Source organism: Balaenoptera ricei, chromosome 9 (genome assembly GCF_028023285.1).
Source record: "Balaenoptera ricei isolate mBalRic1 chromosome 9, mBalRic1.hap2, whole genome shotgun sequence".
Lineage (NCBI taxonomy): Eukaryota > Metazoa > Chordata > Mammalia > Artiodactyla > Balaenopteridae > Balaenoptera > Balaenoptera ricei.
In genome coordinates, this window is record NC_082647.1 from 33,913,803 (window position 1) to 33,939,103 (window position 25,301).

A 25,301-nucleotide genomic window follows, 5' to 3' on the forward strand; every position below is an offset into this window, starting at 1 on the left:
CATGGCAGTTTCCCATTAGAACTATCTTTTATTTTATTTGGGACCCAAAGAAAATTTATCTCCACATAAATTATGATAGTGGCTTAAAAGATTTTTTTGGTATTATCCTCAGTAAGAAATACGCTCTATATCGCAACTCACTACACACACACACCCACGCTCATGAAAGTGAAACAAGTCTTACTGAAGTCATTCTATTACCCTTGCTATCTGTGATCTACTCTGTTATTTCTATTCTACCCTATCTTATCCCATCCCATGCCATCCCATTCCAACCCATGCCTTCCTATGCCATCCCATCCCATCTCATCCTGTCCCATTCTATTCTGTTCTGTTCTATTTTCATTTAAGAATGAAAGCCATTAACCATTAAATCAGTTTTACAATTCTGTGATAGATCAGCGCTCACAGTTTGAGACACTAGCTGAAGGAGACAGCTTTCAAAACAGATACTGGCATAACAGGATTCTTAAAGAAAGAAAGTTCAAGAAGAGGATTTGCAAAACTGTTATTCATTGTCCCTCAGGATAGCTGTGCAGTGACCTTTGTTGATAGAATCCACAATTTATTAACATCCTCTGTTCTTGGAAGAAAGAAAAAAATCACTACATTGCAGGTACCAGGATTCTCCATGTGGGGATTTTTGCAGGTATCCCCATTCCAGCGAGAACAAGCACTGTGGGGTTAAATGGAACGAATAGATGACTGGAAACCGGGAGGCTCTTGAAAGTTCAGAACAGCACTACGGGGCTTGCACTTGCTGTTAAGAATGGGTCCAGTGTTTTGGCTGGGAAAACCAGGAGCAGGGCGTACACAAGCTGTGTACTCATCATCATCTCACATATATGTGGTTATCAATAGCCAGCTCTGTGATTCACCAGAGACTTATTTGTATGGGAGACTTAGAGGAAAGACAGTGAAGGGAAACACTGAACTCTAAGGTTAAGCCCTATGACTGGGAAGAAGCAAGAGTTCAAACCTCTTAGCCATCCAGGAGAGAACTCTTCAGAAAGGAGAGCAGTACTATTGTAGTCTCTGAGTTACTTTATAATTCTTTAGCACTAGCAGAGGGATATGTGTGTGTATGTTTAGAGTGGATAGTGGTGGATAGTTAACTTTTGAAATACTGGACTAAGGAATTTACACTCCGGGGGTAGTCAACTAGCATTGAAAAACCATAACCTGCAATCCTATTAAAACTTTATCTCCAATAAGTACAAGAAGGTTTGCTAGTTTGTGTAAGGGATACTAGAATGGTTTTTCATTGGTGAAAGAGTGGTGATCAAGTTAAGTGGATTAGCTGGAAATGTTGTACCTGCATTGCTGCCTTTGTATGAACATCAGGGAGGAAGAATCTAGGGAGAGCCTCATAGGGGCCTTCTTGGACAGGTCTTCATTCAGGTTTTGTTCAACAGCTTAACACAGGATCCTGTGGCTTGACTTCTGACCAGAAATTTAGCTGAATTCTTCACTAGGACACTGATGCATCTGCCTTGAGTGACCATTTTATACATACATAGTATTTCCTGGGACTTCATTGCACATGTCAGGTTATCTAGTTGTTTTGGGGCCTTCTTGTAATGAGTATTTGAACAGGTGGCTTCTTTGATCTGAAATGTGTTTTCAGTATAATATATCACTTGGTAATGGATTGTGGGGGAGGATAATTACAATTCTCACCCATAGCTACTGGAGGTGACCGATATCTGCCAGAATAACCTAAAACTCATGAGCAACCAAATTTGCTTGTCAGTTCCTTAGGTACACTCTCTTGATCTAAGAAAATTGTTTGAGGGTTGAAGAGAAACAGTGGTTTTTGAACACAGCCTAGTGAGTGTAACTGGGCTTGTTTCCAGCTCAGCCCTCACAGTTCTGTGGAAATAGAGGCTTTGACAAAGGGTGGGTCAAAAAGCCACCTCACTATGGCCTCTATAAAAAATGTGGAGTAGAAGGAAGCCCTGCTTTGAGACACAGTAATAAAGTTGATAGCAGCATGATTTTTCTTCAGAACACAGGATGTGAGTAATATTACATTTTCCTTTTTCTAAATAAATTTAAAATGCTCCAAGCTCCCGTTTAGCCTGACTGGTAGAAACGTCAAACCTTGTCATGGTAGGGTCCTTTTTGGTGCCATGCGAATGCCCTGAGGGTCTCTTGTATTTGGTCTCCAAAGATCACACTGATGTAGTAGTCAGTGTTCAGATTTGTACCATTCCTCACGGCTGGGGGTTCTCCTGGGGGACTGGGGTCATTGCCAAGGCCAGGAGCTAGGTGCCCAGGGTCCTGCCTCTTTAGGAACTTTAAGATCCCTTCTGAGGTCCTGTCACATGTCGAGGCACTGCAAGACATCGGGAGAGGGACTCCAAGTGCTTGTGAAGTCTACACACAGCTGCTGTCTCCCTAATCTTGAAGGATACTGTCCAAATTGCCTTCCAGTCTTGCTTTTTCCATTTCTTTCACTTCTGAGAGGAGCCCATATAATCATTCTTCAGGGGGGCCTTTAGAAACACAATGTGAAATCTCCTCCTTGGGGGAGTGGCTGGGAAAATAATATGCCAATACATTTTTTTTCTACGAACACAGATCCTATAACGTAAACCTGTCATGCCAACAGCCACAATCAACAGTGTTGAGAGATGGGTGAGAGGAATAGCTGCAGAATTGTCACTTGAAGCCACCCAGTAAGCAGGGTGTGACCTTATGGGATAGGAAATGGCGGAGAAAAAACGGGATTCAATTTAAAGTGGAAGAAAGTAATTTGACCTTTTTGGAGGGCACATATATGTTTTTCCTGTGCAGGAAAGTACACATCCAATCATTTGCTAATAGCACAAGCACCATTACTATGATAATCATTATTTTTAGATATTACTTAATTAAAAATAAGTAACTTTTAAAATAATAATCTACCTTTGTTTAACATTATATATTGTCACATTATAGCATTATATATATAGCATTATATATTGTCACACATGTGATCTTATTTGCTGTTCACCACATCCTGGAAAGTAGGCAAGGCAGATAAGATTTCCTCATTTTTAAAAAATAATTAAATAATTAATTAATTTTTGGCTGTGTTGGGTCTTCGTTTTCTGTGCGAGGGCTTTCTCTAGTTGCAGCAAGCGGGGGCCACTCTTCATCGCAGTGCGTGGGCCTCTCAGTATCGTGGCCTCTCTTGTTGCGGAGCACAGGCTCCAGACACGCAGGCTCAGTAGTTGTGGCTCACGGGCCTAGTTGCTCCGCGGCATGTGGGATCTTCCCAGACCAGGGCTCAAACCCGTGTCCCCTGCATTAGCAGGCAGATTCTCAACCACTGCGCCACCAGGGAAGCCCCAAGATTCCCTCATTTTGCAGATAAAAAAAGTCAAGTGCTTTTTATGCTAACTGAGCTCCAAAGTATATCAGGCAGTAGGCAATTCAGTGGGATTAGAACCCAAGTAGATTGTTTTTCTACTTGACCACTCTGCCCTAAGCTATAAGACTGGGATTGAAAATATAGTTTGTAGATGACTTATTCTTAAGCAAATCAGTTACTTTTAAGTGTATCTTTCAAATTAGCCACAAAAGGCTTTCCTCACAATATCCAGAGAATGATCAAATTCACTCTTCCTTTAGATCACATATTTAATCCCAACTCAGCCAAGTTAATGATTAGGTATTGAATGCTTCCAGTACTCTGCAGCTGATAGCTGTTTGGAGGGATGTGGTTTTAGGAAGCATTAGGTAGTCATTCATTCATTCAGAAACATTTGAATAGTAACTATGTGCCATGCATCATCTTAGACTCCAGTGCTGCTCTGTCCAACATAGTAACCATGAACCACAAGTGGTGACTTAAATTTAAATTAAATGAAATTAAATACAATTTAAAAATTCAGTTCCTAGTTACACTACCACATTTCAAATGCTCAATAGCTACATGTGGCTGGTGGTTTCTGTTGGACAGTGCAGATACAGATTTTTAGAGGAAGAAAGTTCCTTCAAGGCTTTCCATTTATTATACTGGAAATAGAGCATTTCTATACTTGAAGAAAGTTCTATTGTATAGCACTGCTCCACAGTGACAGAGATGTAAAGGGATCAGACTGGGCCCCTCCATTTTAAAAACATAATTATTGTATGCCTATAGCACAACAGAATACATCATGGTAAGTTCTGTAACAGAGTGTCAGTTCAGTTTAGCAGATATTTATTGTCAGTCCTTATGCTGAACTCTGTGGCCATACTGATGGCTAAAAATTGGTCTCTGCCCCCCAGTAGCTTACAGTTCAGTGGAGATAAGAAAAAAATGTCTCAAGGCCTCGAGGGCAGAGTAACTGTCTCTGCCTGGGAAAGTTACAGGAGGAAAACACAATTATGCCCATTTTTTTTTCATATTCTCTATCCATGAACATGCCTTGTTTCCTGAAGAACACAGAAAATACTTTAATAACTATATTATGTAATAAGCAATTATTATAATTTTGCATTGGCATTCTCAAAGCACTGGGCTCCCTTTGCTCTGTTTTACAAATGAGCCTGGACCATAGGGTGGGAACCATGACAACTCCCAAATTCGCTTGGCGACATTATTCATAAGGCAGGCTATTAGACCTCATCCCAATGATGCTTCTCTTTGCACTCTGCTGCGTAAAGCTGGGAGAACCTTCCTCCCATCTCCTCCTCTACCCACCGTGGGTCAGGTGCAGAAGACATTTATGTTTAACATGGTTCCAAGGTTCTAAGAGTGGCCAGCAGTGATCTTTTATTGAAATTTCCGACAGTGGCTGTTTTGTGTCTCTTCTCCTTTTATCATGTGCCATTTAAATTTGTACAAATAATGAAATAGTTGTCCTTTAGAGTAAGATAAATCCTCATTTAATTTGAGGGTAGTGACTGAATGTTAACTGTGTTTTCTGAGACTTTTATGAAAGAGACTCCTATTCACTGGCTGAATTATGGGGGGAAAAGTTCTCCATTGCCCTCTAGGGTTAGTGCCAAGGATTTAACCCTTAGGTTCTTTCCTGACTGGCATTAATATAACTCTACAGAAGGAAGTTGCCCAGGAGTGAAAGCACAGCATTGTCGAGACACAAGTCCATTTCAAGCTGATTTATTCCCTTTAGTGAGCTGGGGTAGTTCCTTCTTCTAGTTGTGCCTGTGTTTCTGTCTTTACAATTGATACTGATTCAGCATTTGTTGCCCTTGCTGTATTTAGAAATCTTTGCAATCTTAATTGTTAAAGAGAGACCAGGCTGCCTAAGCTCTCAGAAAATCTGGGTTTATTTCTTGCTCCACCAGTCACTCATTAAGTGACCCTGGGTAAGTCATTTGTCCGTGTTGTTTTATTCTTTCCATATGTAAAATGAGGTTATGGGACACCTCCGTTCCTATCTCATGGGAATATAGAGGACACAGATGTGGAAGAGTTTGGAAGATTAGAGTTTTATGGATATTTAGATAGTAAGAGACATGTTTGCTGGTTTGCTGGCCATATCCCTATTTCTAATTAGCTTCCCTTCCTTCCATAACCCCTTGAATGGATAACCTTTCAAACCAGGTGACTCTGCTGCCATAGCTGTCACTGATAGGATTAGAATGGACAACAAATGTAGGAGAAGCCAGTCTATGATCTAGTCTGAGCCAGTCAGATGTCCCTCCTTTAGTATGAATATAGAGACAAGAAATGGAAGTCGGACAATGATAGGTCCTTGAAGTAAAACGTCGGGTAGATTTGGACATTTTGACTCAGTCCATATTGATAAGCACAAGAAGAAATATGGTTTATGAAGACAGGCAAGAGAATGGCTAGGATGTGTGTTTATATATATATATATATTATATATATCTTTATTGGAATATAATTGATTTACAATGTTGTGTTAGTTTCTGCTGTACAACAAAGTGAATCAGCTATATGTATACATATATCCCCATATCTCCTCCCTCTTGAGCCTCCCTCCCACCCTCCCTATCCCACCCCTCCAGGTCGTCACAAAGCATCGGGCTGATTTCCCTGTGCTATGCAGCAGCTTCCCACTAGCCATCCATTTTACATTTGGTAGTGTATATATGTCAATGCTACTCTCTTACTTCGTCCCAGCTTCCCCTTCCCACCCTGTGTCCTCAAGTCTGTTCTCTACGTCTGCGTCTTTATTCCTGCCCTGCCACTAGGTTCATCAGTACCGTTTTTTTAGATTCCATATATGTGTGTTAGCATATGGTACTTGTTTTTCTCTTTCTAACTTACTTCACTCTATATGACAGACTCCAGGTCCATCCACCTCATTACAAATAACTCAATTTTGTTCCTTTTTATGGCTGAGTAATTCTCCATTGTGTATATGTGCCACATCTTCTTTATCCATTCGTCTGTCGATGGACATTTAGGTTGCTTCTATGTCCTGGCTATTGTAAATAGTGCTGCAATGAACATTGTGGTACATGTCTCTTTTTGAATTATGGTTTTCTCAGGGTATATGCCCTGTAGTGGGATTGCTGGGTCATATGGTAGTTCTACTTTTAGTTTTTTAAGGAACCTCCATACTGTTCTCCATAGTGGCTGTATCAATTTATATTCCCACCAATAGTGCAGGAGGGTTCCCTTTTCTCCACATCCTCTCCAGCATTTATTGTTTCTAGATTTTTTGATGATGGCCATTCTGACCAGTGTGAGGTGAAACCTCATTGTGGTTTAGATTTGCATTTCTCTAGTGATTAGTGATGTTGAGCATCTTTTCATGTGTTTGTTGGCAATCTGTATGTCTACTTTGGAGAAATGTCTATTTAGGTCTTCTGCCCCTTTTTGGATTGGGTTGTTTGTTCTTTTGATATTGAGCTGCATGAGCTGCTTGTAAATTTTGGAGATTAATCCTTTGTCAGTTGCTTCATTTGCAAATATTTTCTCCCATTCTGAGGGTTGTCTTTTTGTCTTGTTTATGGTTTCCTTTGCTGTGTAAAAGCTTTTAAGTTTCATTAGGTCCCATTTGTTTATTTTTTATTGTATTTCCATTTCTCTAGGAGGTGGGTCAAAAAGGATCTTGCTGTGATTTATGTCATAGAGTGTTCTGCCTATGTTTTCCTCTAAGAGTTTGATAGTGTCTGGCCTTACATTTAGGTCTTTAATCCATTTTGAGTTTATTTTTGTGTGTGGTGTTAGGAAGTGTTCTAATTTCATTGTTTTACATGTAGCTGTCTGTTTTTCCCAACACCACTTATTGAAGAGGCTGTCTTTTCTCCATTGTATATTCTTGCCTCCTTTGTCAAAAATAAGGTGACCATATGTGTGTGGGTTTATCTCTAGGCTTTCTATCCTATTCCATTGATCTATATTTCTGTTTTTGTGCCAGAACCGTACTGTCTTGATTACTGCAGCTTTGTAGTATAGTCTGAAGTCAGGGAGCCTGATTCCTCCAGCTCCATTTTTCTTTCTGAAGATTGGCTTTCTTTGGCTATTTGGGATCTTTTGTGTTTCCATACAAATTGTAAAATTTTTTGTTCTACTTCTGTGAAAAATGCCATTGGTAATTTGATAGGGATTGCATTGAATCTGTAGATTGCTTTGGGTAGTATGGTCATTTTCACAATGTTGATTCTTCCAATTGGATGTGTTAAGAAAAGCAGGTAAGTGACCCTGAGACACTGGAAAGAATGAGATAGGGTGATGGAGTGAAGGGCTGTTTGAAACTTTCTATTTCCCTTGAGGTTTGGCTCTGTTTTAGGCATTTTTACTTTTTAATTTGAACCACAGTCTCATGAGATAGGAGGCATTATGACTGCTGATTTAGGAGGACATAGTTATGTGACTTATCCAAGGTCACATATTTGGTTTTGAAGTTGGTTGAGGATTTGATTACAGTTCCCTGCTTCTAACGTCAAAGTTTTTTCTGCTACAGTATTTCTTATTATTTGCATTCATTATTGTTTGAGATTGAAGGTGAAATAAGAAGAACTAAAGAAGTTGTTTTAGTCCAATGTAGATACTGAAGGCTGATATTTTATTTGTAAGTTGCCTGAGCAATATTTGATGTCATCCCATATATTTGTCTTAATGCCAAAACCTCACTGTTAAATTTGTTTCCTCCTCAGGAATATAAATGACACTCCTAGTTTTTTCCTGTTCATCCCACTCAAATTATTACTCATTTCTGTTAGATCTGGAGTATGAGAGTTTACAAGGCTACTGTATATTTATTCATGGTTTTGATAGATATTTTCTGAGTTTGGTCATCTCAGTTTAGCCTGGATTTCAAAAAAATATTATTAGGACATATTTGAGTGATAATCACAAAAGCAAGCACTAGCCTTTCATTTAAGATCTAAGTTGCTATAAAAGATGTATTTATTTCATCAAGGCAGTGGTTTTCAACTTTTCTTAGTGATGGAACTATTTAATCAAATAAAATATTATGCTGAAAATTAATATGAGAAGAAATTAAAATGGACCTTGTTTGTTTGCGGGAAAGTGGTAGATACTGTTCGTCTCATCTCTACCCCTGTCCCACCTCTTTTCTCTTAGGGGAGCTATCAGTACTTCTGACTTCTATAGTTCTATATTCCACAGTTTTAAGGCCACTATACTAAACCATAAAATTTATTGTCAGTAGTTTTTATTTTACAAAAAGCTATTTTCTCAGAGAAAAATAACAAAATATTAATTCTAAGAGTTGCCTTCATTGGTGCTTCACTGAGCTTCCTTGAAGACAAAGGCCTTTGTTCTACCCATCTTTGTCTTGCTTGTTTTTCTATTTTCTACTGTACCAAATAGTTGCTTCCTGCCAAAGGAAGAAAGCGAACAACTATGTGAACAGAACCTTGGACTAGGGAATATATTATCTGCATGGATTTTAACCATTTACTGTCTTTTTTCCCCCTTGATGACACAAAATGCTATTTTAATACTGCCAAATAGTACTTCACTTTTGCAATTTCTCCCAAGAACATAGTGAGTTTCTCCATAAAGAAGAGCTTTGGAGCTAATAGTCATGGGTGTTAAACTTTCTAGGAAACCTTGAGTAAACTATTTAACCCCTCTGAGCTTCTGTTTTCTGATCTTGAAAACAGAGCAGTGGCATCCAGTTGACTTAGATAAGGCCACATAAGCCATAGGGTTGTTGTGAGGAATATTTGTAAAATGCTTAGCATACTGCTTCGCCTAAGGTATGTGCTCAATAAATGAAACCTATTTTTATTTTGAGGGCAATAGGAAAGGCAATGAAGAAAAGGACAAAATCACAGTGAAAATGCAAAGTCAGTGTCAAGCCAAATTATATCCATCAATATGAACATTGTGCTGTGTATTTCACAGAGTGCTTACTTGTGTTATACAGTTGACAGAAATTTCTTTTAGAGTTGGCGGGTAACTAAATCTCACCTTTTCTAAGAGTTCATGCAATGTGATGAAGAGCTTAAGAAATATCCTCTCAAAAAGGACTTTGACTAATGCCTGGGATAGTTATTATCTCATTAATAGTTAGCATGATATTAATACAAATGAAGTAGAGGAGTAGGTTTCTTTGTTGCCCATTCATAGAGTGGCTCAGACTGGCAGCTGTTACCTTTTTTTAATGACTGCCTTCTTCCTGCTGCAAGTACCCCACCCTTTATGCCAGTTTCCACATGTTTTTCACTTGTTCTGTTAAAGTACTAGGTAGATTATAGTTTTTTCCCTTTGACATATAAATTACTCAACTTTCTATAGCATCAAATCTGTCACTCCAGTTGATTTTATTCATTTTCCCATATCTAACTCTTCCCACTCCTCTCTCATCACAATAATAAAATTCCTCTTCCTTACTTGTAACTTTCTAGCTCTGTAGAAGTTTGAGTGACTCAGCACATAGTGGAGTTGATGAAGTCAACAGCTGCTGGAAAATCATCTTTTTCCTTAATAACTGTATCAACATGTGTTTGCCATTATTCAAGTAAGAAAAAATGTATATATCAAATATCCATGGTAGTTCTTGCTAAAATTTTCATAGGGGAAACTCATGTTTTAACATACCAGAGTGTTCAAATGGGTACAATAGAGAAAGTTTCAATGGGGGAACAAAATCATGGAGAAAAGAATGAAGTTGGGGAAGAAAAACAAATGGCAAGTATGTTGTTGATAATGCTATAATTTATTTCACAATGGGTTAGGTGACCTTCTTCATGACACTATTAGCAGTAAAGCAGAAACTTGGCACTTCATGCCTTCGTAGTCTCCATCATCCATCCATCCAGCAATCTATCCATCTAACAAATACTAATTGAATGTCTATTATGGTAAAAATCTCTGAGTTTGTATCCTAAGGGAGGTAAAGACAAAAAATTATAAACTGACAAATAAAATAATTTCTCAATATTATGTGCAGTGAAGGAAATAGGCAAGAGGCTAAGATACAGACTAACAAGGGAGGACTTGCTTCAGATAGGGAAGACATGGAAGACCTCTCTGAGGAGTGATATTGAGGCTGAGACTTAAAGGATGAGAAGGAGGTAGCAAAGTAGAGAGGAAGGTATAAGAGCAGTCCAGTTTGATTGAACAGCTATGCAAAGTCCTGTGACCAGATGGGACTTAAAATGTTCTTGGGAATGAAAGATCAGTGTGTCTGGAGGACAGGTAGTAAGGTGGTGGTGGTATGAGTTAAGATGGAAGAGACAGGTAGGGTCTGGGTCATGTAAGACTCTGTGGGCCTTGGTAAAGGGATTAGATTTTATGATGAATACAATAAGAAGCTACTGGAGGGTTTTAAGCTGTGTGTGTTTGTACATATGTGTGACAGTTTGTGTTGCTGTATAGTAAAATGACCAAGTGAGTTAGATTAGGGGGCAAGAGTGGAAACAGAAAAACTAGCTAGGATAGTTCAGGATTTAAATGATGGTTGCTTACACAGAGGTAGTGACAGCGGAGATGAGGCAAGAGTTTAAAAGCACTGGAGGTGGAACTGACAGAATCCTATGAGTTAATGAGACAAGAGAAACCATCCTAAGAAAAAATTGCTCAATGACATATAAGTGATATCATATGGTATTTGTCTTTCTCTGTCTGACTTCACTTAGTATGATAATCTCTAGGTCCATCCATGTTGCTGCAAATGGCATTATTTCATTCTTTTTTTTTTGGACACAGCAGTGAATTTATTTATTTAAAAAATTTTTATTTTATATTGGAGTATAGTTGATTAACAATGTGTTAGTTTCAGGTGTACAGCAAAGTGATTCAGTTATACATAGACAAGTATCTATTCTTTTTCAAATTATTTTCCCATTTAAGTTGTTACAGAATATTGAGCAGAGTTCCCTGTGCTATACAGTAGGTCCTGGTTGGTTGTCTATATATTTTAAATAGAGCAATGTATACATGTCAATATGGCTGAGTAATATTCCATTGTATATATATACCACATCTTCTTTACCCATTTATCTTTTGGTGGACATTTAGGTTGCTTCCATATCTTGGTAATTGGAAATAATGCTGCTATGAAGATTGGGGATTGTGTTTCTTTTCGAGTTAGTGTTTTTGGTTTTTTTTGAATATATACCCAGGAGTGGGATTGCTGGATCATATGGTAGTTCTATTTTTAGTTTTTTGAGAAAGCTCCATACTGTTTTCTACAGTGGTTGCACCAATTTACATTTCCACCAACAGTGTAGGAGGGTTCCCTTTTCTCCATATCCTCTCCAACATTTGTTATTTGTGTTCTTTTTGATGATAGCCATTCTGACAGATGTGATGTGATATCTCATTATGGTTTTGATATGCATTTCCTAATGCTATTGATTGGTGATGTTGAGCACCTTTTCATGTGCCTGTTGGCATCGGCATTTCCTCTTTGGAAAAATGTCTATTCAGATCTTCTGCCCATTTTTCAATCAAGTTGTTTATTTTTTTGATGTTGAGTTGTATGAGCTGTTTATATATTTTGGATATTAACCCCTTATCAGTCATATCATTTGCAAATATTTTCTCCCATTCAGTATGCTGTCTTTTTGTTTTGTCGATGGTTTCCTTTGCTGTACAAAAGCTTTTCTTTAAAGTAACTACACTGATTATTCTTGAATAACTTTGGCATAACTTTGGCCAAGATCTGACATGCTGCCACGGTCAAAAACATGTCTCCACACTGCATACTAGAAATGGATTTGCTGGGTAAAAACAAATACCAGCCTGGGTTACTAAATAATCAGCCTCAGTGCTTGCATGAGAGCCTAGCAAAGGGAGGGACTCTGTTAACAACATGAAAGGAGTTTCAGGGGGAGAGAAATTAGGAGAAGATCCCTTTGCAAAATTTATTTTGGAAGCTGTGATGGTTAATTTTATGTGTCAGCTTGACTGGAGTACCCAGATATTTGGTCAAACATTATTCTGGGTGTTTTCATAAGGATGTTCTTGGATGAGATTAACATTTAAATTGGTAGACTGGGAGAGCAGACAGCAGAAGCAATAATAACTACAGTCCTGCAGCCTGTGGAACAAAAACCACATTCACAGAAAGACAAGATGAAAAGGCGGAAGGCTATGTACCAGATGAAGGAAAAAGATAAAACCCCAGAAAAACAACTAAATAAAATGGAGATAGGCAGGCAGTATTCCAGAAAAAGAATTCAGAATAATGATAGTGAAGATGATCCAGGACCTCGGAAAAAGAATGGAGGCAAAGATCGAGAAGATGCAAGAAATGTTTAACAAAGATCTAGAAGAATTAAAGAACAAACAAACAGAGATGAACAATACAATAACTGAAATGAAAACTATACTGGAAGGAATCAATAGCAGAATAACTGAGGCAGAAGAACAGATAAGTGACCTGGAAGACAGAATGGTGGAATTAACTGCCGCGGAACAAAATAAAGAAAAAAGAATGAAAAGAAATGAAGACAGCCTAAGAAACCTCTGGGAAAACATTAAATGCAACAATATTCGCATTATAGGGGTCCCAGAAGGAGAAGAGAGAGAGAAAGGACCCGAGAAAATATTTGAAGAGATTATAGTCGAAAACTTCCCTAACATGGGAAAGGAAATAGCCACCCAAGTCCAGGAAGTGCAGAGAGTCCCATACAGGATAAACCCAAGGAGGAACACGCTGAGACACATAGTAATCAAATTGGCAAAAATTAAAGACAAAGGAAAATTATTGAAAGCAACAAGGGAAAAACAACAAATAACACACAAGGGAATTCCCATAAGGTTAACAGCTGATTTCTCAGCAGAAACTGTACAAGCCAGAAGGGAGTGGCATGATATACTTAAAGTGATGAAAGGGAAGAACCTACAACCAAGATTACTCTACCCAGCAAGGATCTCATTCAGATTCGATGGAGAAATCAAAAGCTTTACAGACAAGTAAAAGCTAAGAGAATTCAGCACCACCAAACCAGCTCTACAACAAATGCTAAAGGAACTTCTCTAAGTGGGAAACACAAGAGAAGAAAAGGACCTACAAAAACAAACCCAAAACAATTAAGAAAATGGTAATAGGAACATACATATCGATAATTACCTTAAACGTAAATGGATTAAATGCTCCAACCAAAAGACACAGGCTTGCTGAATGGATACAAAAACAAGACCCATATATATGCTGTCTACAAGAGACCCACTTCAGACCTAGGGACACATACAGACTGAAAGTGAGGGGATGGAAAAAGATATTCCATGCAAATGGAAATCAAAAGAAAGCTGGAGTAGCAATACTCATATCAGGTAAAATAGACTTTAAAATAATGTTACAAGAGACAAGGAAGGACACTACATAATGATCAAGGGATCAATCCAAGAAGAAGATATAACAATTATAAATATATATGCACCTAACATAGGAGCACCTCAATACATAAGGCAACTGCTAACAGCTCTAAAAGAGGAAATCAACAGTAACACAATAATAGTGGGGGACTTTAACACCTCACTTACACTGATGGACAGATCATCCAAACAGAAAATTAATAAGAAAACACAAGCTATAAATGACACAATAGACCAGATAGATTTAATTGATATTTATAGGACATTCCATTCAAAAACAGCAGATTACACTTTCTTCTCAAGTGCGCATGGAACATTCTCCAGGATAGATCACATCTTGGGTCACAAATCAAGCCTCAGTAAAGTTAAGAAAATTGAAATCATATCAAGCATCTTTTCTGACCACAACACTAGGAGATTAGAAATGAATTACAGGGAAAAGAAGTAAAAAACACAAACACATGGAGGCTAAACAATACGTTACTAAATAACCAAGAGATCACTGAAGAAATCAAAGAGGAAATAAAAAAATACCTAGACACAAATGACAATGAAAACACGACGATCCAAAACCTATGGGATGCAGCAAAAGCAGTTCTAAGAGGGAAGTTTATAGCTATACAAGCCTACCTCAGGAAACAAGAACATTCTCAAAAAACAATCTAACCTTACACCTAAAGGAACTAGAGAAAGAAGAACAAACAAAACCCAAAGTTAGCAGAAGGAAAGAAATCATAAAGATCAGAGCAGAAATAAATGAAATAGAAACAAAGAAAACAATAGCAAAGATCAATAGAACTAAAAGTTGGTTCTTTGAGAAGATAAACAAAATTGATAAACCATTAGCCAGACTTATCAAGAAAAAGAGGGAGAAAACTCAAATCAATAAAATTAGAAATGAAAAAGGAGAAGTTACAACAGACACTGCAGAAATACAAAGCATCCTAAGAGATTACTACAAGCAACTCTATGCCAATAAAATGGACAACCTGGAAGAAATGGACAAATTCTTAGAAAGGTATAACCTTCCAAGACTGAACCAGGAAGAAATAGAAAATATGAACAGACCAATCACAAGTAATGAAATTGAAACTCTGATTAAAAATCTTGCAACAAACAAAAGTCCAGGACCAGATGGCTTCACAGGTGAATTCTATCAAACATTTAGAGAAGAGCTAACACCCATCCTTCTCAAACTCTTCCAAAAAATTGCAGAGGAAGGAAAACTCCCAAACTCATTCTATGAGGCCACCATCACCCTGACACCAAAACCAGACAAAGATACTACAAAAAAAAGAAAATTACAGACCAATATCACTGATGAATATAGATGCAAAAATCCTCAACAAAATACTAGCAAACAGAATCCAACAACACATTGAAAGGATTAAACACCATGATCAAGTGGGATTTATCCCAGAGATGCAAGGATTCTTCAGTATATGCAAATCAATCAATATGATACACCATATTAACAAATTGAAGAATTAAAAACCATATGACCATCTCAATAGATGCAGAAAAAGCTTTTGACAGAATTCAACACCCATTTATGATAAAAACTCTCCAGAAAGTGGGCATACAGGGAACCTACTTCAACATAATAAAGGCCATGTACGACAAACCCACAGCAAACATCATTCTCAAAGGTGAAAAACTGAAAGCATTTCCTCTAAGGTCAGGAACAAGACAAGGAAGTCCACTCTCACCACTATTATTCAACATAGTTTTGGAAGTTTTAGCCGTGGCAATCAGAGAAGAAAAAGAAATAAAAGGAATGCAAATTGGAAAAGAAGAAGTAAAACTGTCACTGTTTGCAGATGACATGATACTATACATAGAGAATCCTAAAGATGCCACCAGAAAACTACTAAAGCTAATCAATGAATTTGGTAAAGTTGCAGGATACAAAATTAATGCACAGAAATCTCTTGCATTCCTATACACTAATGATGAAAAATCTGAAAGAGAAATTAAGGAAACACTCCCATTTACCATTGCAACAAAAAGAATAAAATACCTAGGAATAAACCTACCTAGGGAGACAAAAGACCTCTATGCAGAAAACTATAAGACACTGATGAAGGAAATTAAAGATGATACCAACAGATGGAGAGATATACCATGTTCTTGGACTGGAAGAATCAATATTGTGAAAATGACTATACTACCCAAAGCAATCTACAGATTCAATGCAATCCCTATCAAATTACCAATGGCATTTTTTACAGAACTAGAACAAAAAGTCTTAAAATTTGTATGGAGACACAAAAGACCACGAATAGCCAAAGCCGTCTTGAGGGAAAAAACGGAGCTGGAGGAATCAGACTCCCTGACTTCAGACTATATTAGAAAGCTACAGTAATCAAGACAATATGGTACTGGCCCAGAAACAGAAATATAGATCAGTGGAAAAGGATAGAAAGCCCAGAGATAAACCCATGCACCTATAGGCAACTAATCTGTGACAAAGGAGGCAAGGATATACAGTGGTGGAAAGACAGTCTCTTCAATAAGTGTTGCTGGGAAAACTGGACAGCTACATGTAAAAGAATGAAATTAGAACACTCCCTAATACCATACACAAAAAAAACTCCAAATGGATTAGAGACCTAAATGTAAGACTGCGCACTATAAAACTCTTAGAGGAAAACATAGGAAGAACACTCTTTGACATAAATCACAGCAGGATATCTTTTGATCCACCTCCTAGAGTCATGGAAATAAAAACAAAAATAAACAAATGGGACCTAATGAAACTTAAAAGCTTTTGCACAGCAAAGGAAACCATAAACCAGATGAAAAGACAACCCTCAGAATGGGAGAAAATATTTGCAAGTGAATCATCGGACAAAGGATTAATTTCCAAAATATATAAACAGCTCATGCGGCTCAATATTAAAAAAAACAAACAACCCAATCCAAAAATGGGCAGAAGACCTAAATAGACATTTCTCCAAAGAAGACATCCAGATGGCCAAGAAGCACGTGAAAAGCTGCTCACCATCACTAATTATTAGAGAAATGCAAATCAAAACTACGAGGTATCACCTCACACCAGTTAGAATGGGCATCATCAGAAAATCTACAAACACCAAATGCTGGAGAGGGTGTGGAGAAAAGGGAACCCTCTTGCACTGTTGGTGGGAATGTAAATTGATACAGCCACTATGGAGAACAGTATGGAGGTTCCGTAAAGAACTGAAAATAGAATTACCATATGACCCAGCTATCCCACTACTGGGCATATACCCAGAGAAAGCCATAATTCCAAAAGACATATGCACCCCAATGTTCATTGCAGCACTATTTACAATAGCCAGGTCATGGAAGCAACCTCAGTGCCCATCAACAGACAAATAGATAAAGAAGTTGTGGGACATATATACAATGGAATATTACTCAGCCATAAAAAGGAACGAAATTGGGTCATTTGTAGATACGTGGATGGATCTAGAGACTGTCATACAGAGTGAAGTAAGTCAGAAAGAGAAAAACAAGTATCGTATATTAACGCATATATATGGAACCTAGAAAATGGTACAGATGAACTGGTTTGCCAAGCAGAAACTGAGACACAGAAGTAGAGAAAAAACATATGGACACCAAGAAGGGAAAGCGGCAGGAGGTGAGGCTTGTGGTGTGATGAATTGGGAGATTGGGATTGACATGTATACACTGATGTGTATAAAATGGATGACTAAGAAGGAAAAAAAAACATAAAAAAAATAAATAAATTGGTAGACTGAGTAAAGCAGATTGCCCTCTCTAATGTGGGTGGGCCTCATCCAATCAGTTGAAGGACTGAACAGAACAGAAAGACTGATCCTTTCCTGAGTAAGAGAGAATTCCTCCTGCCTGACTTCTTTTGAACTGGAACATTGGTTTTGTCCTGCCTTTGAACTCAAAGTGAAACATCAGCTTTTCCTGGGTCTCAGCCTGCCAGCTTTTGGTCTAGAACTACACCATCAGTTCTACTGAGTCTCCAGCTTGTTGACTTACCCTGCAGACCTTGAGACTTTTTAGCTTCCTTAACTTGTATGGACCAGTTTCTTACTCCTTGATCTCTCTCTCTCTTTCTCTATATGTAGTTTCCTAATATATTCATATATGTATATTTCATATTTGTATTTCCTATTGGTTCTGTTTCTGTGGAGCACCCTGACTAATACAGAAGCTCTTAATGTAAACTTAGCCAAGGCCAAAATAAATTATTTCTGAAGTGTGCATCTTAAGAAATTCCAGTTAAGAAATGGCAAAAATTCAAAGCAAACCCCCCTCTCTGAATGTATCATTTATCAAGGAGAAAGTTAATATCTATCACATAAAGTTGTTGGGAGCTCAAATTAGATGACATAAAACAAAACATTGAGTAAACTGCTAAACAAATATTTCTTATTAATTATAACTTTCACCTGAAGTAACTCATGAATGTTGATGGCCTTAGAAGAAAGCCCAACTAAATGACTTTGTAATAGTTGAAAACTGGAAGACTACCACCCCCAAAAACATACTACAAATATGTACACACACCATGAATATGCTCATTACACACACACACACACACACACACACCACAGAAGTCAACACATACAGACCTGTTTTGAGGAAAAATAATAAAGCTGACAAACTGTTAAACATTTTTATTGTGCAGACTTATAACTTTACAGGACATGCAGGATAAAAAAGTGTAAAATATCAGTAAGCATATAAAATTTCAGCAATCTTTTGGACCAGCCCTTGATTTGTACAAGGGACTAAGCATCTATATAGAACAGACATGTCTTGGGATACACAGTTTACAGATTGAATCACAAAGCAATTTCCCAAGTGATTTTCCTCATATAAAGATAAAAAATATCTTTGCACTTAAAAATTATTCAGTATAGTACATTTTCAGTTATGTACACAGTTTAAAAGTAAAACTATGTCCATGCCAGTGTCTGTTTTAAATGCAAAAAACCTAAGTAGGTAACAGGTTGGCAATTAAAGTGTCAGGAAAACTGGAAGAGGCCAAAAAACAAACAAACAAACAAACAAAACAAGCAGAATTCCAACAGGTGTATGGAAATAAAAATAAAAGCATAACTGAAGGTTAAAAATAAAGTCCCCCTGGGAAGAATCTTAATATGAGCAGGAGGAATAAAAAGCTTTTGGATGTACCAGGCAGCTTTCTGTATGACTCAGGTTTACAGGTAAAATTCCTCAGTTTGAGTTCAGAAGAATTTGAATTTATTCCAGCAAAATTACCTCAATCTTTTATTACTGCCTCCTCCCCCATCTTCTCTCTGAGCAAAGTGATGCTTGGATTAGGTCCAAAGCTCCTGGCAGGGGGAGGGGCCATGTGTCACAGCATTACAGACAGTTGCAAGTGCTTTACTTTGAAGGGGTCACATTTGCAACAACTCTGACAGTCTCACGCAATGGCCTCCATTTTATGAGCCCTTCCCTGGAGGCCCACTGATCAGCTGAAAAGGGAACACAATGTTCAGCCACTAAACCACCCCAGTGATGGATTAGTTTGGAGTCAGGAAAGCGTGATTATTCTTGAAAATAAACGAAGCTGAATAGACATGCTGACCTCATTCAGCTGGTGAGAGACAGGGAAAGTTGGCTTCTACTCCTGCTAGCCCAGAGAGGGCTTGGCCCCATTTATCCACCTTAATTCGTTTAATGGGGCTGATGTGGACCATACTCGATATGGGTAAAGATGTTGTGTCATCAAGTGCAGACATGAACTTCATCTGATTCTGTATTTCAGAGTCAGAAACAAGTGTGAAGAACTAGGTAATGGATTTTTCTAATTTTGGTCTTCAGGGAGGCTGCTGACCTAATGAAAGTTGATGAGGTGGACCCTATTTGAAAAGGAAAACCTGAAGAACAGGAAGGCACTTAGGTGTCATCATCTATATAACAAATATTCAGGCATAGAAAGTATCACAGGTTAAAATTTCAAGAGAGTAAGGCATTAGTCGGATCATGTGCAGATTATATTTTCTAACTTGATAAAGATCACTAGATTCCACTGGATCATTAAAGTGAATGGCAGCAATTCACTAACAGTTCAGAGGGAAGAGCTGGTTGAAAACTGCCCACATACCTGTACACTCAATGGCAATAGCCTTGAATTCTTCCCTTACCATAAAATGATCAACATTTTAGAATAGGCAGTTGAGCTTGTTAGTTCTTTTTTTTCTTTTTTCCTCCTCAGTTCTTCATATTTCTCTCAAATTATCTTTCAATGATAGGTTCATATCTCAGCCAATAAAACAATGATCCAAATGTAAGGAAAATATTTTAAATGGGTTTTAAAAATTCATAACACCCCAAAAATAGAAGAAATAGCTCAGAAAAGACAAATAATAGTTATGAAAACTGAGTGATTTCTTTGCTCTGAACCAAGAAAATTCATTCATATATTGTTGCTAGCAACTTGAAACTTGAAATTGGCACCAAGAAAATTAAAAGGGAAAAAAAGAATCGGATATACTTCTATCCTTGAAATGTCATTTATATTTCTTTCTGCGTGTTGATGTGGATATTGCTGAATATTTTGCCAATAGACTCAAATAGCGGGTCACAGAAGGCGTGGACGTAGATGGAATAGACACGGCTGATGCACTGAATCTCAATCAAGAAACTCTTAATGCACGGTACAACTGCCCAGATGTGCAGAAAAGAGAGAATGGCAAAGTAAATGCCCCAGATGAGTGCCATTGGGATGCCAAAGAGGACAGACAGCAAACGGTAAAACCAGTACTTCGTCACAGTGAAGGTGGTGAAGCTGGCCTTCCAGATGCCATCGAAACTGTGTGTCCCTTCTGGTTCTGCAATCACATCTTCAAAATCAATCTAAAAGGAAGAAGTGACAGAACATGAGCATGAAATAGAAGAAAAAAAGAAAAAAAACCCCATTTCCGAGTATGCGTAAATATATATTAGCTTTTATGTACAGGTTCTGTGTAAGATGCTAAAAGGCACCCAGCAGCATAAGCCTCGCTTGGAATTTGTAGGAAATTCAGAGATTTGGGCCTCACAAAAATCCCTAGGAGTGGCATCAAGGAGATTTTCTAACATGTCCTCCAGGTGCTTCTTTGCTGTGTGAAAGGTTGAAAACTGCTGCTCTGAGGGAAACTAAATGGATATGATAAAATTCCTGCCTTCAAGTAAAACCCAGCAACATGGATAAGTATACATGGCACTCAATAAAATGTAAATGACATTACCTAAGTTAATTGACTCCAAGACAACTACACACACAATGTTAAGGGGTAGTTAGTTCATAACTGATTATCAACTCTTCAAACACTCAACTGGTAGAATATCTTCAGGAAATTAGATCATTGTGAGCTCTGAGGATTCAAGAAGTCTTCATGGGGTGGTGGGACTTGAGCAGGGATTGGAAAATGGGGTATGATTTGGAAAGGAAGGAAGAAGGGATCTTGAAAATGCAGTGAGCAAGGCCCCAGGAACAAGGAAGGATGATACAGTGAGTGTCACAGGCAAATAGACCTGTGTGGCCACGGCTGGAAAGATGGGTTGAGGCCAGATTCAATTTTATTTTATATACAGTGGGGGTCTTTGAAGATGTTGGAGCAGAGGAATGCAGCCACAATCAATGCAGTCATTTATCAACATGAATTTGATATCAGTGTCCAGCCTGAGAAAAAAGGAAAAGAGACTCAAGGCAGAGAGATTCTTGCTGTATCCCAAGTTTGAGATGGTAGGGCCAAAACTGGAATAGGCCATGAAAAAGAAAAAAGAAAAGAATAAATAATGAATTTCAGGATGTTAAAGGAAGAATCCACAGGACTTAATTACTTCAAGGATAGGGAGAGAGAAAAGCCTAAGATGAGTTTTGAGCTTTGAGCTTTGAGCTTCAGGTTTTCCTGCTAGAGAGAGCAGAGGTGACATTAAAAGCAAGAAGAAAATTAGGAAGGCAGTTAAGAAAATGTTAAGAGAGAACTTAATTTTTGAATTGAACAAACAGTAAGGTTTTGAATAAGGACAGATGCAGACATCAGTGGTCCACACCTGTACTAGTCCCTTTTGGTGGCCACTAGGAAGTAATCAAATGAGTTTGCAGTCACATAGCACTTAACAGTTACCAAGTGCTTCTACATGCATTGTCTCCATGTGATCTGGGGTTTCAAACCAATCTGGGAGGGTAGGTTGTCATTTTACAAAAGAAGATTCTTAGGTTTAGAGAGGTGAAGGTGACTTGCTAAAGTCAAACACAAAGCAATGGTGGGGACAGAATGCAAACTTGGCCCCTTTCCCAAATAGCATTCTCTCCCACAGTACGTGTTCACTTAAGCAATTAATTCCCAGGAGGTTTTATCCCTCTGGAAGGATTATATAGACTAAACTGAAGCATAGGGTAAAAAAATTACCACCAAAAGAATAGGACAGAGCCAGCTTAACTGCTTGGTGGTGGCAGCTATATGAAGGGATCTAATGTAGTTTGAAATCCAAACAAGTTGATGACTGCTAGCAGCAATCCAGCTAATCTCAGGATTAGGGAACGAGGACTTGGGTGACTCCATGGAGCCTCTCAGTGCCAAGGAGCCACTTTTGATTCAACACAATAAAACCTCTTTTGTAAAAAGTACATAATACTTACCAATAGTTAAGGTTTATTTTCTAGAACATTCTGTTTCTTGATCTGTTGTCCAATGTCCTTAAGAATATGTAATATATAAAAATGGTATGTCCACAATTATCTAAATGAAGTTAAGTAAATTTATTGTTGTTCTAATGTTTTCTTCATTTAGATCTAGACTCAGAAGTAAACATTTACTTGTGTGTTTTCAAAGGCTGTTCTAAATATGCGGCAAGTCAGATCAGTCCTTTAATGAAGTTTCTGTGCAGTTTACTTGTCTACTGTGGGGTTTTGCTTGGATAATGCATTTTCCTAGAGCTATTAAAAATAAAGCCCTGCTGTTTTCCTTCATTCAACTGAAAGGTACCCAAAGAATTTTATTTTTTAAAGATGACCTTATTTTGTAAGAGGATTTGGTGAAGTCAGAATGAATGCACTAGAGCAGGTGTTCTTAATCTGAGTCAAAGGATGGGCAGTGTTGGTCCATGAATGCCCTGAAGTGGGTGCATACATTTTGAGTGTACAATAGAAAAGGGTCCATTGCTTTTTATTAGAAAATAGTCTATTACCAAAGAAGCCTGGTAAGCACTTTATGGGAACAGAGGATTCCTATCTCTTTACAGAACAGAATTTAAGCACGTCTGCCTAGAGATTCTTTTCCAAGGGAATGGATAGTTACTGACATTTGTTGATTGACTATCATGATCAAACACTGTTCTCATTTAACTTACAGCAACTCTGTAATTTATTATTCCCATTTCATAGAAAAATGTAAGGTTTAATAAGTTGTCCAGGTAAATAAGAGGTGGATTTGAATTTCTAATCTGGTTTGAAAGATACCGACTCTTTCTTCAATACCACATTGCTTAAAAAAATATTTTTCAAATTTTCTCTAAGACGATTATAGTATTTCATAATTAAAAGGTACATTAACAAAAAAGAGTTTACTGAATTTAACCCTCTGGTAACTGTAAGAATTCCCACAGTGTGGTCTCTGAGGACCGTGTTACGATGAGGTCATACACATATATACACAATTGGTCCTTAGTGAAGATCTATGAACATATGCATGTGTGTAAGATTTCTCAATGATAAGTTAATTTTTCTAAACATAAATGCTTTTTTCAATGAACATTTTGGAAATTCTTAAGCTTTATTTTAACTTGCTTTGATTATTTCAAAGCAAGTTCAGTGCTTTTTTAGTGCTTTCCAGAAACTGCAGTGAGCATGATTTATTTATCCTCAAATATCCAGGTAAATTTAGAGCAGGTCTCCAGGGGTGGACAGCAACATGACAAAACTAACATGTTATATAAATATATTCAGTTAGTTGCTGCTTTAGTCTTAAAAACTTTAAGTGGCTTAAAATAATATTAAAAGTAGAGCCAATTAGATGCAGCTGAGAAAAAAAAATAAGGCAGGTTAAGGAAACACAATGAAGCCAGAAATAATGTTTAGTTTCTCTCCACCTCCATTTCTGCAGCAGTAATAGTAATAGGCTTTTGTGAGGAGATCATGAGAAAATTTATGCAAAGTGCTTAGCATGGGGATAGAGCATTGCAATACAGTAAATGCTTAATAAACGGCATTAAAAAATTACTTGCTCTGGGTGACTAAGCTTTTTAATTGCAATAAGAGAAACTATCAGCTGCAAAGTATATGGTGGCTGTGAATTCAAACCTCATCAATGCTTCAAAAGAACTAACTTCCATCTGTAATCATCTTTACCACAACCCTCTGAGATGCGTGCTCTTATTCTCATTTTACATATGAGGCTACTGTGGGAGGTTAAGAAATTACCCAAGGTCACAAGGATGATAAGTGGCAAAACTGGAACTTGTCCTACTCCAAGTTTGACCTTTTTTTGCTTATGTATTCCTAGGACTATAAGCTCTTCCAGTAGTCTTATTCGCTTAATTTTCAACCATATAGATATGCTTTCTAAAGCATTCACATTTTGATTATTAAAGGAATTACTCTTGTTAATGTTTCCATTTTAAGTTAGGACATCTAGTAACTAGGATGTTTTGCATTTTTGGTACTGATTGAATTTCCATGGCCCTGAACATTATGTTCTCACAATCCTGGGCACCTAGCCAAGGACTCTCTCTAATTGGCAGATAAGGAAACTGAGGCACGATTTAAGTGGGCCAGACATTCTCAAGGTCCCAAGTGAATCAGTGGAAAGGCTGAAATTAGAACTGTAACTTCCTGATTCCCAGGCCTAGGTCCAGCCCTGCCCTCCACACAATATCCCTAGGAAGTTATATCTCACTTCCCGGGTCCCTTCTCTGCCTACCCCATTCATATCTCTAGGTCTCCTGTAAGTCTCTCATTGTCTTCTAAGACATAGACTTGAAATGTATCTCTGTGTGAGGTTAGGAGAAATGTCCTTTTCTCAACACTAATACAGACATTTCTGTACATTTATCTAGGGTGAAGAAAACTGGAGAGAATATTTTGAAAAATATCCTCATTGTACATTTTGATATGTATTCATAATGCACTGAACCCAACAAAGTTCTGTTAGTAATCAGTCATTCCATCTAAAGGTAGTTCACAATTCCATCAATCAAAGCGTAGTTGCTTTAGCAGATTCATAGGTATTTAAAGCTGAAGGGATCCTTAAAGAAAAGGAGTCCCATTTGAGATAGAGAAATCGATGGGCAAAGCTGTCAGATGACTGGATCAAGAATACTTTCCCACTTAATGGCAGGCACAGGATTGGAATTCAGACTTAGAAACTCTCCTAGGCTCTTCCACAGCTGTCTGCTGTCACCACACATCCTCAATCATCTGGATGCCACATTCCGTAGTCAATGTAAAAGGCAGCTAGACTTGTATGTGAATTTGAACATCATTGAATGAATGATGATGCCTGTTTCTGACAATCCCCAGTGTGCTCATTGTTCACATGCATCATTGGTTTGATTTATCCCTTATCAAAGCTGTCACTCTGGCATCCCATTCCCTCAGGGACATGCTCCT

At 37.8% G+C, this 25,301-nt stretch overlaps 2 protein-coding genes across 7 annotated transcripts in view; one reads left to right on the forward strand and one right to left on the reverse strand.

The window, feature by feature from the left end:
* The window catches only part of TFEC (transcription factor EC), a 650,324-nt gene that overhangs the window by 85,181 nt on the left and 539,842 nt on the right, over positions 1-25,301 (forward strand). The window lies entirely within an intron of this gene.
* Positions 18,340-25,301, reverse strand: part of CAV1 (caveolin 1) — a 32,780-nt gene continuing 25,818 nt past the window's right edge. For all 4 annotated transcript variants that reach the window (XM_059933549.1, XM_059933548.1, XM_059933550.1 and 1 more), the window contains exon 3: positions 18,340-20,563. In XM_059933549.1, coding sequence (XP_059789532.1) covers positions 20,222-20,563 — 342 coding nt within the window. In that variant the 3' untranslated portion in view covers positions 18,340-20,221. The remainder of the gene's footprint in view (positions 20,564-25,301) is intronic.